Source organism: Oncorhynchus mykiss, chromosome 13 (assembly GCF_057628025.1).
Source record: "Oncorhynchus mykiss isolate SJ-2025 chromosome 13, ASM5762802v1, whole genome shotgun sequence".
NCBI lineage: Eukaryota > Metazoa > Chordata > Actinopteri > Salmoniformes > Salmonidae > Oncorhynchus > Oncorhynchus mykiss.
The window spans coordinates 60,936,468-60,952,198 of NC_143034.1; the positions used below are offsets into that span (position 1 = coordinate 60,936,468).

The 15,731-nt window shown below is 44.7% G+C and overlaps 1 gene segment (V, D, J or C); it reads left to right on the plus strand.

The window, feature by feature from the left end:
- Positions 1 to 4,621: 4,621 nt before the first annotated feature.
- LOC149978950 (immunoglobulin heavy variable 1-8-like) lies at positions 4,622 to 5,408 on the plus strand. The segment is given in 3 exon segments: positions 4,622 to 4,667; positions 4,787 to 4,864; positions 5,227 to 5,408. Coding segments are annotated over 3 exon segments (306 nt in total).
- Positions 5,409 to 15,731: the final 10,323 nt, after the last annotated feature.

The window sequence follows — 15,731 nt, forward strand, 5'->3', positions numbered from 1 at the left end:
ACTGACACATCCACTGGATACTAATGCTGGGAGAAGGACACATCCTGTAATGTGTTTGGGGCGGCAGATGGCCTTTTGGTTAGAGCGTTGGACCAGTAACGTTTATTCTGCCCCTGAACAAGGCAGTTAACCCACTGTTCCTAGGCCGTCATTGTAAATAAGAATTTGTTCTCAACTGACTTGCCTAGTTAAATAAAGGTAAAATAAAAAAGACATTGCCTACTGAGATGTTTCTGTTTGGCAGTTATCTATGGAGCCTATTTACAGCTGTATTCCCTCCCAGGACAGATTAAAACAACGTTAGGCTATATCTGTAATACTCAACTAAGACTTCAACATTCTGTTATCAGTTGATCTGAGGTGGTTTCTTGGTTCTCTAACTTGTCTAATAATAGTGTCATGCAAAAGCAGCTTCCTCTCTCTCTATCCCCTTGATACCACACCTGTGGCACTGAAACTGTCCAGCAACTGCCAGGACCACTTCTTTGAAAGAAGAGAAACACTGCATGTACCAAAGCAACACACCCACACATCCACACCAGCACACACACATATACTGTATGTTTCAGTGCTTTGATGATGATTATTATAGTTGTTGATTATTTGGTAACTTAGATCAATGGTTACCACCCGACGTGCGCCGCACACTGGTGTGAGTTGAGAAACTGTCAGGTGTGCTTTGAAACATTTCCTGATTTGGATTTTAAAAATGGAACACTCAAAAAATGAATGCACATGGAGTTGTGACTTGGGAGCTCTAGTGGCGGTCAGATGATACATTAAATGGAACATGGTTACATCTGTAATGTTGTTTCAAGTCCAGTGCCCTCAGGCTGTTGAGGGGCACGTAACAAAGGAGGGTTCCACTAAGTTAACATATGTCATTGTTTAAAGATGGTCAATACATGGATCATTTATCTATTTGATTTTGAATTTTAGGACTCCTTTGGGATTCAACAAAAATATATAAACAAATTACAGTATTTAATAAAATATTGAATTTACTGCAAGTCCGCAGAAATGCATTGAATAACACATTTAGAAATGGCAAAACATACACATCTATCAAAATAAATCTGGTTTTGAATTGTCTGTCCTATATCTAGGAGATATGAGAAAGCTCAGGATTTTCATCCTTTTTTAAACTGGTACCGTGTTACCTTTATGACACTGGTGGGGATTGTAGGACAAAACTGAGAACACCATTGTGTTTGTGAGAGTCTCATCTTGTTGGCCAATCCATTCAGACACTGCAGATATTCATGAGAAGACAGACTTTCTAGATGTCTCCTGGTCTGGCAAACAGCACTGTAGCTCTGCGCCTTTCCACCGTAGATGCCAAAGGCAGCCCATAAAAAAAGTATTAATTAATTAAAAATTAAACTGACAGATTGTTAACCCCGGACCAATCGACTCTTAAAGACAAATTAACGCTCAAGAGTAAGAAACTATGAAAACTATTAACATATTTAAAATAAACCCTATATAATTTATTGACACAAATGTTTGTCACATAAAATAGATGATTTTCAGAATGGATCAGAGGTGATCATTACAACTAAATAAATTCATTAATAGGGACATTTTACGTGTGCCACAGAATTTTATATCCCATCACAGTTGTGAACCATTGACTTAGATACAGGTCACTTTCTATGTGTGTAAATACTACTGTAATGAATACTCATGGAGAAAAAGGTGTAGATTCACACGCAGAGCACAGCAGATGTTTATTATGCCTTAGCAGAAGGCAGGTATCATGGCAGTCAAAAACAAACCATGCCTCACAACCATACAAACAGAAAGAACTGAACTAAATAGGGAGCTGATGAGACCAGGTGAGAAACGAACACAGGTGAAATCAATGAACAAAAATGAAAGACAGGGCTAGGTTCCAGAACACAAAGAAACAGGGATACGTTCAAGAACACAAAGATAAAAAACACAATGTTGACTAAGAAAAGAAAGCAGAACTTTAAAACTACTGGAGACTAGCAGGCTGCCAGGGCATCAGAGCTGCCATCAACAGCAACACCTGTATTCAGCGCATGAGGCTACTTCTGCTAACAACTACAGGGAGCTTGAGAACAGCAGCTCTTGTAAACCAGCTAAACACTGTCATCTAGGGCTACGTTCAAGAACACATTTATATTCCTGTTGTGCAAATGTATTTGTATTATACATGTATTTTACAACCCTAAAATACATGTATAACTCACTCTTTAAGTTGTATGATTATGACTAAGTTGTATGATTATCCATTCTCATCTGTGCAGTCTATCCTATAGCCATGATGGCCAGTGAGAATGGATTGGCATCTCTTCATATACATTTAGATTATAATATCTGACAGGATTAACTTTACTGGCTAAAACAGCTACTCCAATTATCCAATTATTGGATTCTGACAACAGAATGTGTTCATTTTAAGTAAAAAAAAATATTTTCAACTTTCAACAATGACAAAAAAATGTACTGTGTAAAGAAATGACCTTAGTAAGGTGCTTTGATCATTGTTATAGTCAAAATGCCTGACAGAGCAAAAGCTGAAAGTCCAAACTAATCAAGATTAAAAATATGTAGCAAAACATCATTTGACATTCTGTTCATGAGATCAAAATCAATAGATCATGTTGTGGTTGTTGTGAAAAGTTACACATATTTATTCCAGATTTGGCCCTGCACAGAGTGGTGGGGGGTTTGTACAGGGTTAAACCACTGTGCCATATAGCGGGGTCACAATGATACAGTCCATGACAAAAAGCTACCACCTCTACCAAGCACGGAGTGTGAGAGTGGTGACATATAAGGAACACAGACACTGACATTCTGATTGTCTATAGGCAGCTAACCTAAACATGCTGGTACATTTACAGTTGGGCAAAAAAGTAGTTAGTCAGCCACCAATTGTGCAAGTTCTCCCACTTAGAAAGATGAGAGGCCTGTAATTTTCATCATATGTACACTTCAACTATGACAGACAAAATTAGAAAAAAACCTCCAGAAAATCACATTCTAGGATTTTTAATGAATTTACTTGCAAATTATGGTGGAAAATAAGTATTTGGTCAATAACAAAAGTTTATATAAATACTTTGTTATATACCCTTTGTTGGCAATGACAGAGGTCAAAAGTTGTTTTTGTTCCACACCGGTCCTGCTCTGCTTTTATCAGTTGTGTCTGTTTCTCTCACACACCCCACCCCTCTCTCTTCCCCTCTGTGACCCTCACAGCTGTGTGGCACCACGCTTGGTGAACTCCAGTCTGAAACCTGGGTGTTTCAGGGTCCTAGTTTAGCATCTCTGATGATGCAGATAGACAGTTAAAGCAGTTAAGTCGCCCAGGGACTGTAGGGACTGTTCCTATACACTTTCATGATATAATTCTCACTACATTGTTTCAGCTGAGGAGAAACTGTCTTTTTGCATGAGTCAGCTGGTGTCTGGTAACCATACAATGTTTCAACCACATGGACACGATTAGCATTTGGTTTGAATAAATTGTGAAATGGATCAAAGAATCAGACCATTGAATCACTATTTATTTTATATTATAGACCTTGCTAACAGTTGTATTACTTATATAATTTAATATTTTCAATCATTCACTGAAAGTCATCACACACAATGTTATTGACAGACCATATTCATGGTTTGTGTTTGTAATAAATATAACACGCTTTTCAAGACTTGCATTGAACAATGAGTCCTGAACTTAAGTAATAAATTGCTCTATGTGGTTTCTCAAAGCTGTTCTGGGGACCTACCCCGAATACTTTACTATGTCTTCATTGTCATTGTATATAGGGGTGAGAGTTTAAGAACGTGTTTTTTAAGGCTGGTCTATCAAAATATGTTTGGTGCAATAGTTCAAAGCTACCAAAGCATGACTTCTACCCAGGATGCACCTGCACTCAGATCAAGCCATTTCCCTGAAATAGTATCTTGATTAACCCTAAAAAAAGACCAATGAACAGTATCATTGTAAAAGTGCAGTAACATATATATAAAAACACAAAACAGTGATGTACTGCAGATGTGGGAGAAAATGACACATGATTTGAAAAAGTAATCGAGTGATGTTTAGCCATTTATTTGTTTGTTTATAATTGCATTTTAGGGTACAGTACTTCAGGATGTGAATTGTTCATTATTGTTTTTGTGTGTGTGTGTTGTTTAAAAAACAAACATTTGTAAGGTATTTTCTGACTTTATTGAACATATAGAGAGAAAGGATTACGGTGATGAAAGTTGTGTCAAGGGCAATAGGCCGGATTCAAAACTTTTTAGAAAACGTATGAGACAACATACCGCAATTTCTTACAGGGGCCACTTGTATGAATGTGTTGGTGATATTGTTGTGGGAAATATAAAAATGTAATATGATTTAATAAAAATTATTTCATAGCTTCTTAATACATGAATCAATGTTTGTTTGAGAGATTTGAAAAAAAGAGTACTTGCTACTGGCTTTGTCTTAGAATGAATTGCCTTGAAACCATTTTATATGCATGTGACATGCTATCAACCAACCATGGATGTCATGCAAATTCTGACTCCCAAGTCTGTGTACTTATGTGATGTATCCTCTCATAGATTAATTGTCTTCCATCCTGAAAAGATGACAGGCAAACTACACCTCCTCCTGGTCTTGCTGGGCCTCTGTAGTATGTACTCAATCTAGCAATTTATTGGAACAAAGTGTTTTACGTTTCCCAGATAATTATAATATCCATTGAGTTAACATATTTGTGATGTATTGTCTTCATTCTCTTTTCTCTATCAGGGGTGTATAGTCAGAGTCTGGAGGACATTCCCTCCAGTCCAGTCATGAAAAAGCCTGGAGAACTTCTCAGCCTCTCCTGTAAGGGATCTGGCTTTACCTTTAGTAGCTACAACATGGCCTGGATACGTCAACCTGAAGGAAGAACACTTGAATGGATAGGCATTATATGGAATGATGCTAGTGGAACTGTATATGCAAAAAGTGTTGAAGGACGGATAGAAGTCACCAGAGACAATTCTAACAGCATGTTGTATCTGAAGCTGTCTGGTCTGAGAGCAGAGGACTCTGCTGTGTATTACTGTGCAAGAGAGGCACAGTGGTGTGAGTGAGTGGAGGATCTGTACAAAAACCCCTCAGAGAATCTAACTGGCAGCAGAGCGGAGAAACTCTCAACTGAGTACACCTTTACAAGCTCTGGTATGAACTGTATTCACCTACAGGGAAACCATTGGAATGGATGGGCTGGATCAACACCAATACTGGAGCAGCAGGCTATGCCAAATCACTGGAGGGACAGATTGAACTGACCAAAGACAGCTCAGTGAGCATGACACATCTGAAACGGTCTGGTCTGAAGGCAGAGGACTCTGCTGTGTATTACTGTGCATGCTGGACACAGTGATGTGAATGTGTGGTGGATCTGTTCAAAAACTCCTCCGACAGGAGGTGAAACATGTACACACTGTTGTTCTCCCCTGACACACTTCACTAACCCTCCTCTGCAAACAGCTGGGGTAAACAACCATATGCTATGAGATGTCTTTACCTTAGAAACACTGTCTATGCTTCATGAATAGGGCTGTTAGATGTCTAGATGTTATTTTGTCCCTGTCACACCCTGGTCGAAGTATTTTGTGTTTATCTTTATTTATTTGGTCAGGCCAGGGTGTGGCATGGGTTTTTGTAGGTGGTATGTATGGGGATTGTAGCTAGTGGGGTGTTCTAGCTAAGTCTATGGCTGTCTGAAGTGGTTCTCAATCAGAGGCAGGTGTTTATCGTTGTCTCTGATTGGGAACCATATTTAGGCAGCCATATTCTTTGAGTTTGGCGTGGGTGATTGTCCTTAGTGTCATTGTTCTGTGTTAGGTTACACAAGTATAGGCTGTTTCGGTTTTCGTTAAGTTTTATTGTTTTGGTAGTGTTTGTGTTTAGTGTGTTACTTCATTAAACATGGATTGCAATAGACACGCCGCATTTTGGTCCGACTCTCCTTCACACCTAGAAAACCGTTACAGAATCACCCACCACCAACGGACCAAGCGGCGTGTCAACAGGCAGCAGCAGCAGCAAAAAGAGGAGTTACGTTTTAAGGATTTCTGGACATGGGAGGAAATCCTCGACGGGAGAGGACCCTGGGCTAAACCAGGGGAGTATAGCCGCACCAAGGTGCAGCCGAAGAAGGAACAGAGGCAGCAGGAGCAGCAGCAGCCGCAGTGGGAGAGAGCGTCATGGGAGTATGAATTAGATAATGGTGGACCATGGGCTCAACCGGGAGAATATCGCCGTCCCAAGGAAGAACTGGAGGCGGCGAAAGCTGAGAGGCGCAAATATGAGGAAGTAGCACGACGGAGCGGATGGAGGCCCCATAGTCAGCCCCAAAAATTTCTTGGGGGGGGGCTCAGGGAGAGTGTGGCAGAGTCAGGAGCCAGACCTGAGCCAACTCTCCCTGTTTATCGTGAGGAGCCAAGGAGGAGACCAGAACCAGAGCCGGTGTTGGAGGTGAGTGAAACAGAGACTGTGAAGGAGTTAATGGGGAAATTGGAGGAGAGAGAAATGAGGGAGTTGCTGTGTTGGTGCATTTTGCATAGAATTCGCCTGACGGAACGTGTCAGGGATTTGATGGCACCTGGGTTAGCGCTCCATACTCGTCCTGAGGTCCGTTTTAGTCGGCTGGTGAAGTTGGTTCCAGTCTCACGCATCACGCCTCCTGTGCCCATCCCTAGCCTTGCACGTCCTGTGCCAGCACTATGCATCAGGCCTACAGTGCGCCTCGCCTATTCAGCGCAGCCAGAGCCTCTCTCATCTCATGCGCTATCGGAGTCTTCCGCCTGTTCAGCGCAGCCAGAGCTTTTCTCCTCTCCTGCGCTGCCGGAGTCTCCCGCCTGTTCAGCGCAGCCAGAGCTTTTCTCCTCTCCTGCGCTGCCGGAGTCTCCCGCCTGTTCAGCGCAGCCAGAGCCTCTCTTCTCTACTGCGCTATCGGAGTCTCCCGACTGTTCAGCGCAGCCAGAGCCTTTCTACTCTCCTGCGCTGCCGGAGTCTCCCGCCTGTTCAGCGCAGCCAGAGCCTTTCTGCTCTCCTGCGCTGCCGGAATCTCCCGCCTGTTCAGCGCAGCCAGAGCCTCTCTTCTCTACTGCGCTATCGGAGTCTCCCGACTGTTCAGCGCAGCCAGAGCCTTTCTGCTCTCCTGCGCTGTCGGAGTCTCCCGACTGTTCAGCGCAGCCAGAGCCTTTCTGCTCTCCTGCGCTGTCGGAGTCTCCCGCCTGTTCAGCGCAGCCAGAACTGCCAGTCTGCATGAAGCAGCCCGAGCTGCCAGTCTGCAATGAGCTGCCAGTCTGCAATGAGCTGCCAGTCTGCAATGAGCTGCCAGTCTGCAAGGAGCTGCCAGTCTGCAAGGAGCTGCCAGCCTGCAAGGAGCTGTCAGTCTGCATGGAGCAGCCTGAGCTGTCAGTCTGCATGGAGCAGCCTGAGCTGTCCGTCTGCATGAAGCAGCCCGAGCTGTCAGTTTGCAAGGAGCAGCCAGAGCTGTCAGTCTACATGAAGCAGCCAGAGCTGCCAGTCTGCAAGGAGCTGCCAGTCTGCAAGGAGCTGCCAGTCTGCAAGGAGCTGCCAGTCTGCAAGGAGCTGCCAGTCTGCAAGGAGCTGCCAGCCTGCAAGGAGCTGTCAGTCTGCATGGAGCTGCCAGTCTGCAAGGAGCCGCCAGAGCTGCCTGTCTGCAGGATGCCGCTAAAGCTGCCAGTCTGCAAGGAGCCGCCAGAGCTGCCAGTCTGCAAGGAGCCGCCAGAGCTGCCAGTTAGCATGGAGCAGCCAGGGCCGCCAGTCAGCATGGAGCAGCCAGTCAGCATGGAGCAGCCAGAGCTGCCAGTCGGCATGGAGCTGCCAGTCGGCATGGAGCTGCCAGTCAGTATGGAGCCGCCAGTCAGCATGGAGCAGCCAGTCAGCATGGAGCAGCCAGAGCTGCCAGTCGGCATGGAGCTGCCAGTCAGCATGGAGCAGCCAGAGCTGCCAGTCAGCATGGAGCAGCCAGTCAGCATGGAGCAGCCAGAGCTGCCAGTCGACCAGACTCTCCCAGATCTGCCAGTCGACCAGACTCTCCCAGATCTGCCAGTCGACCAGACTCTCCCAGATCTGCCAGTCGACCAGACTCTCCCAGATCTGCCAGTCGACCAGACTCTCCCAGATCTGCCAGTCGACCAGACTCTCCCAGATCTGCCAGTCGACCAGACTCTTCCAGATCTGCCAGTCGACCAGACTCTTCCAGATCTGCCAGTCGACCAGACTCTTCCAGATCTGCCAGTCGGCCAGACTCTTCCAGATCTGCCAGTCGGCCAGACTCTTCCAGATCTGCCAGCCGGCCAGGATCTGGTAGATTCATCAACCTGCCTGAGCTTCTCCTCAGTCCCGAGCTGCCCCTCAGTCCCGAGCTGCCCCTCAGTCCCGAGCTGCTCCTCAGTCCAGTGGGGTTCTGGGTGAGGACTACTAGGCCATGGTCGGCAGCGAGGGTGGACTATCCAGGGACGCGAGGAGAGGGGACTAAGACATTGATTGAGTGGGGTCCACATCCCGCGCCGGAGCCTCCACCATGGACAGACGCCCACCCGGACCCTCCCTATTGTTTTGAGGTGCGTTCGGGAGTCCGCACCTTAGGGGGGGGGGGTTCTGTCACACCCTGGTCGAAGTATTTTGTGTTTATCTTTATTTATTTGGTCAGGCCAGGGTGTGGCATGGGTTTTTGTAGGTGGTATGTATGGGGATTGTAGCTAGTGGGGTGTTCTAGCTAAGTCTATGGCTGTCTGAAGTGGTTCTCAATCAGAGGCAGGTGTTTATCGTTGTCTCTGATTGGGAACCATATTTAGGCAGCCATATTCTTTGAGTTTGGCGTGGGTGATTGTCCTTAGTGTCCTGATGTCATTGTTCTGTGTTAGGTTACACAAGTATAGGCTGTTTCGGTTTTCGTTAAGTTTTATTGTTTTGGTAGTGTTTGTGTTTAGTGTGTTACTTCATTAAACATGGATTGCAATAGACACGCCGCATTTTGGTCCGACTCTCCTTCACACCTAGAAAACCGTTACAGTCCCCAAAAGGCTAGAGTTGACACTGCTTAAGGGCCTTGACTTTGTTGTCCAGTAGGTTGTATCTGATGTTGATCACTTAATTTCCTACTGTAAGCATTGTAAAGTTAGTGATGCTTGTATGGAAAACTGTACAGCATATGTATATTTTCTGGATCCTAGACCCTCAATATTGACTCTTCTCTAATATGCAAATAAGCTCCTCTGCTATGAACGGTATATCAATGACCAGCTCTGAAAGGCAGCCACACACACAGTCACAGACAACCTTCATCACTGCAAAAACTCTGTCTGTCAGTAACCAGACACACACTGTCTACCATCGAACAGAGAAACATGTTTCTTACATCTCTCGTGATCAATAACACAATATTTGAATAACATTTTAATAAATGTTTAATAGTGAGGGTATTGCGTCATTTCTAGATCTGTCCTTCTCCTATAGTAGACCTACGTTACGACTAGAGACTGATACTACATGTAGTTCATACAGTCATCAGATCATAGTAGGATGTATTTCATGTAAAGGCTAAGATCGTCCACTCCTGATGTGTACATATAACTCCAACCGTTTATGGGGTAGGGGATTTTTTGTACAGGTCTGGTGCTGGTTTCTATCTCTGTGGGTAGAGAGCACAATAATACACAGCTGTGTCCTCAGCCTGCAGACTGGTGATGTCTAAGTACAGCACATTACTACTGTCTCTGGAGATGGTGAATCTGCTCTTAAAAGAGGCTCCAGAGATGATGGATCCACCACCCCAGATGATCTCAATCCACTCCAGTGTTTTCCCTGGCTGCTGTCATATCCACCCTGTAATTACAACTGCTTTACTTACTTATGTCCTCCAACCTATCAGAGATCATGCGGCATGAACTGACACATTGTCCACCCAATCAAAGGATCAGAGAATGAATCTCATTCTCCAGTTAATCACGGTACTCCATTTAGTTTATTTTTGTCTATCTGTCGGCCCCAGCCTCGAACTCAGGCCCTGTGTGTAGTTTACCGACCCTCTCTGCCCATTCATTGCATTTTTACCTGTTGTTGTTGTCTTAGCTGATTAGCTGTTGTTGTCTTACCCATTGTTGTCTTAGCTAACTCTCCCAATCAACACCTGTGATTGCTTTATGCCTCGCTTTAAATCAAATCAAATCAAATCAAATCAAATCAAATCAAATTTTATTTGTCACATACACATGGTTAGCAGATGTTAATGCGAGTGTAGCGAAATGCTTGTGCTTCTAGTTCCGACAATGCAGTAATAACAAGTAATCTAACTAACAATTCCAAAACTACTGTCTTGTACACAGTGTAAGGGGATAAAGAATGTGTACATAAGGATATATGAATGAGTGATGGTACAGAGCAGCATAGGCAAGATACAGTAGATGGTATCGAGTACAGTATGTACAAATGAGATGAGTATGTAAACAAAGTGGCATAGTTTAAAGTGGCTAGTGATACATGTATTACATAAGGATACATTCAATGATATAGAGTACAGTATATACGTATGCATATGAGATGAATAATGTAGGGTAAGTAACATTATATAAGGTAGCATTGTTTAAAGTGGCTAGTGATATATTTACATCATTTCCCATCAATTCCCATTATTAAAGTGGCTGGAGTTGAGTCAGTGTCAGTGTGTTGGCAGCAGCCACTCAGTGTTAGTGGTGGCTGTTTAACAGTCTGATGGCCTTGAGATAGAAGCTGTTTTTCAGTCTCTCGGTCCCAGCTTTGATGCACCTGTACTGACCTCGCCTTCTGGATGATAGCGGGGTGAACAGGCAGTGGCTCGGGTGGTTGATGTCCTTGATGATCTTTATGGCCTTCCTGTGACATCGGGTGGTGTAGGTGTCCTGGAGGGCAGGTAGTTTGCCCCCGGTGATGCGTTGTGCAGACCTCACTACCCTCTGGAGAGCCTTACGGTTGAGGGCGGTGCAGTTGCCATACCAGGCGGTGATACAGCCCGCCAGGATGCTCTCGATTGTGCATCTGTAGAAGTTTGTGAGTGCTTTTGGTGACAAGCCAAATTTCTTCAGCCTCCTGAGGTTGAAGAGGCGCTGCTGCGCCTTCTTCACGATGCTGTCTGTGTGAGTGGACCAATTCAGTTTGTCTGTGATGTGTATGCCGAGGAACTTAAAACTTGCTACCCTCTCCACTACTGTTCCATCGATGTGGATAGGGGGGTGTTCCCTCTGCTGTTTCCTGAAGTCCACAATCATCTCCTTAGTTTTGTTGACGTTGAGTGTGAGGTTATTTTCCTGACACCACACTCCGAGGGCCCTCACCTCCTCCCTGTAGGCCGTCTCGTCGTTGTTGGTAATCAAGCCTACCACTGTTGTGTCGTCCGCAAACTTGATGATTGAGTTGGAGGCGTGCGTGGCCACGCAGTCGTGGGTGAACAGGGAGTACAGGAGAGGGCTCAGAACGCACCCTTGTGTATCTCTAATGTCAATATGACTTGTATACTGTTGTTTAGGTTAGTTATCATTGTTTTAGTTTACTGTGGAGCTCCTAGTCCCACTCAAAATGCCTCAGATACCTCTTTTGTCCCACCTCCCACACATACGGTGACCTCACCCAGCATAACTAGCGCGTCCAGAGATGCAACCTCTTTTATCATCACTCAGTGCCTGGGTTTACCTCCACTGTACCCGTACCCCAACATACCCTTGTCTGTACATTATGCCCTGAATCTATTCTACCACACCATGAATCTGCTCCTTTTATTCTCTGTCCCCAACGCACTAGACGACCAGTTTTGATAGCCTTTAGCCGTACCCTCATCCTACTCCTCCTCTGTTCCTCGGGTGATGTGGAGGTTAACTTCTTTGGGCTATGGGGCAGTGTTCAGAAGTTTGGATAGTCTGGCATGCCCAAAGTAAACTGCCTGTTTCTCAGGCCCAGAAGCTAGGATATGTATATATAATTGGTAGATTTGGATAGAAAACACTCTGAAGTTTCCGAAACTGTTAAAATAATGTTTGTGAATATAACAGAACTGATATGGTAGGCAAAAACCCGAGGATAATCCATCCTGAAAAAAATACACCTTTTGGATCTTCCAATGAGTTCTCATGCAATCCTATTGAAAAATCTATTTTCCTCCTCCCAGATTGCAGTACCTATGGCTTCCACTAGATGTCAACAGTCTTTATACAAGGTTTTAGGCTTGTTTTTCTGAAAAGTACTTGTTGTTTTTCCGTGGATAGTGTATTAGCTTTTTGCGCGCTTGAACGAGGGCGCGCGTTGCCTTCTTTTGCTTTGGTATTGGACATAGTTCTCTCTGGTTGAAATATTATTGTTTATTTAGATATTAGACATCTTGAGGATTAATAATAAACATTGTTTCAGTTGTTTGGACAAACTTTGATGGTAACTTCTTGGGATCCTTTGTATGCATCTTGTAAGTTCATTCATTCATCTCCAAGATCGCATAGCAGTTCAGACGTCTTTTGTCCTCGTCTTGTCGTGTCCTGTATATATATATATATATATTTTCAACTTTTTTCACATTTTATTTTTATTTTCCATCAACTCATCTTCTAAACACTCTCCTGCAACCAGCCTCACCAATTTATATTTATAAAAAATTATTATTTACCTCAGATCTGTAATCCTCCAAGAAGCTAGCCAGAAACTCCAAGAAGCTAGCCAGAAACTAGCCAGAAGCTAGCCAGGAGCTAGCCCAGAAGCTAATCCAGAAGCTAATCAGAAGCTAGTTAGCTTCTTTACTGGCAAATCGTTAGTATTCAGCTAACCACGGTTTGTGGTCATCAGCTATCCTTTAGCTCGAAAATCTATCGCCAGTTTTGTACGGCGCAGCGCGGCTCGGAACAGAACATACCGGACCAATTTTTCTCTCCATGTCCCTGGATTTCAACTGCTCTCTGGACATTCATACCCGGATCTCACAGCTAGCTAGCTGCTATCCGTGTGACAGTCGGCTTTCGTCGATTCCGGAGCAAACATCGATTGTTCCGGTGCTAGCCAGCTCCGTCAATCACTCCTGAGTTCCATCATTCACTCCTGGGCTGCAGTCACCTATCCGGACCCGTTTCACTGCCTACGCGGAGCCCCACCGGGCCTTCACAACTGGACTGCCGACGTTATCTACCTGAAGGAGATCCGGCTGGCTCCTCTGTCGTGACGTTACCTGAACGCCCATCTGCGGCCCGCTAACCGTTAGCTGTCTTACCGGCTGCTATCAGAATAGACAATCGGACAATTTATTTATTTTTATTATTATTATGTTTTCTTCTCGGGCCTCTATAACTATATCTATTGTTCTTATTTTTGTTGTTGTTGTGTGATTTGGATTAATCCCCTCTACCTCACGGAACCCCACTAATCTACTGACCGAACGCAAGAGGTGGCTAACAACAGACTCCATCCTATGCTAGCTTGCTACCGGTTGGCTTGGCTAGCTGTCTAAATCGCCGTGACCCTCAACCAACCTCTCCACTCACTGGACCCTTTTGATCACTCGACTAAGCATGCCTCTCCTTAATGTCAATATGTCTTGTCCATTGCTGTTCTGGTTAGTGTTTATTGGCTTATTTCACTGTAGAGCCTCTAGTCCTGCTCACTATACCTTATCCAACCTATTAGTTCCACCACCCACACATGCAATGACATCTCCTGGTTTCAATGATGTTTCTAGAGACAATATCTCTCTCTTCATCACTCAATACCTAGGTTTACCTCCACTGTATTCACATCCTACCTTACCTTTGTCTGTACATTATACCTTGATGCTATTTTATCGCCCCCAGAAACCTCCTTTTACTCTCTGTTCCAGACGTTCTAAACGACCAATTCTTATTGCTTTTAGTCGCACCCTTATTCTACTCCTCCTATGTTCCTCTGGCGATGTAGAGGTGAATCCAGGCCCTGCAGTGCCTAGCTCCACTCCTATTCCCCAGGCGCTCTCTTTTGACGACTTCTGTAACCGTAATAGCCTTGGTTTCATGCATGTTAACATTAGAAGCCTCCTCCCTAAGTTTGTTCTATTCACTGCTTTAGCACACTCTGCCAACCCAGATGTTCTAGCTGTGTCTGAATCCTGGCTTAGGAAGACCACCAAAAATTCAGACATTTTAATTCCAAACTACAACATTTTCAGACAAGATAGAACTGCCAAAAGGGGCGGTGTTGCAATCTACTGCAAAGATAGCCTGCAGAGTTCTGTCCTACTATCCAGGTCTGTACCCAAACAATTTGAACTTCTACTTTTAAAAATCCACCTCTCTAAAAACAAGTCTCTCACCGTTGCCGCCTGCTATAGACCACCCTCTGCCCCCAGCTGTGCTCTGGACACCATATGTGAACTGATTGCCCCCCATCTATCTTCAGAGCTCGTGCTGCTAGGCGACCTAAACTGGAACATGCTTAACACCCCAGCCATCCTACAATCTAAACTTGATGCCCTCAATCTCACACAAATTATCAATGAACCTACCAGGTACCTCCCCAAAGCCTTAAACATGGGCACCCTCATAGATATCATCCTAACCAACTTCCCCTCTAAATACACCTCTGCTGTCTTCAACCAAGATCTCAGCGATCACTGCCTCATTGCCTGCATCCGTAATGGGTCAGCGGTCAAACGACCTCCTCTCATCACTGTAAAACGCTCCCTGAAACACTTCAGCGAGCAGGCCTTTCTAATCGACCTGGCCGGGGTATCCTGGAAGGATATTGACCTCATCCCGTCAGTAGAGGATGCCTGGATATTTTTTAAAAATGCCTTCCTAACCATCTTAAATAAACATGCCCCATTCAAGAAATTTAGAACCAGGAACAGATATAGCCCTTGGTTCTCCCCAGACCTGACTGCCCTTAACCAACACAAAAACATCCTATGGCGTTCTGCATTAGCATCGAACAGCCCCCGTGATATGCAGCTGTTCAGGGAAGCTAGAAACCATTATACACAGGCAGTTAGAAAAGCCAAGGCTAGCTTTTTCAAGCAGAAATTTGCTTCTTGCAACACTAACTCAAAAAAGTTCTGGGACACTGTAAAGTCCATGGAGAATAAGAACACCTCCTCCCAGCTGCCCACTGCACTGAAGATAGGAAACACTGTCACCACTGATAAATCCACCATAATTGAAAATTTCAATAAGCATTTTTCTACTGCTGGCCATGCTTTCCACCTGGCTACTCCTACCCCTGTCAACAGCACTGCACCCCCAACAGCAACTCGCCCAAGCCTTCCCCATTTCTCCTTCTCCCAAATCCATTCAGCTGATGTTCTGAAAGAGCTGCAAAATCTGGACCCCTACAAATCAGCCGGGCTAGACAATCTGGACCCTTTCTTTCTAAAATTATCTGCCGAAATTGTTGCCACCCCTATTACTAGCCTGTTCAACCTCTCTTTCGTGTCGTCTGAGATTCCCAAAGATTGGAAAGCAGCTGCGGTCATCCCCCTCTTCAAAGGGGGGGACACTCTTGACCCAAACTGCTACAGACCTATATCTATCCTACCATGCCTTTCTAAGGTCTTCGAAAGCCAAGTCAACAAACAGATTACCGACCATTTTGAATCTCACCATACCTTCTCTGCTATGCAATCTTGTTTCAGAGCTGGTCATGGGTGCACCTCAGCCACACTCAAGGTCCTAAACGATATCTTAACCGCCAT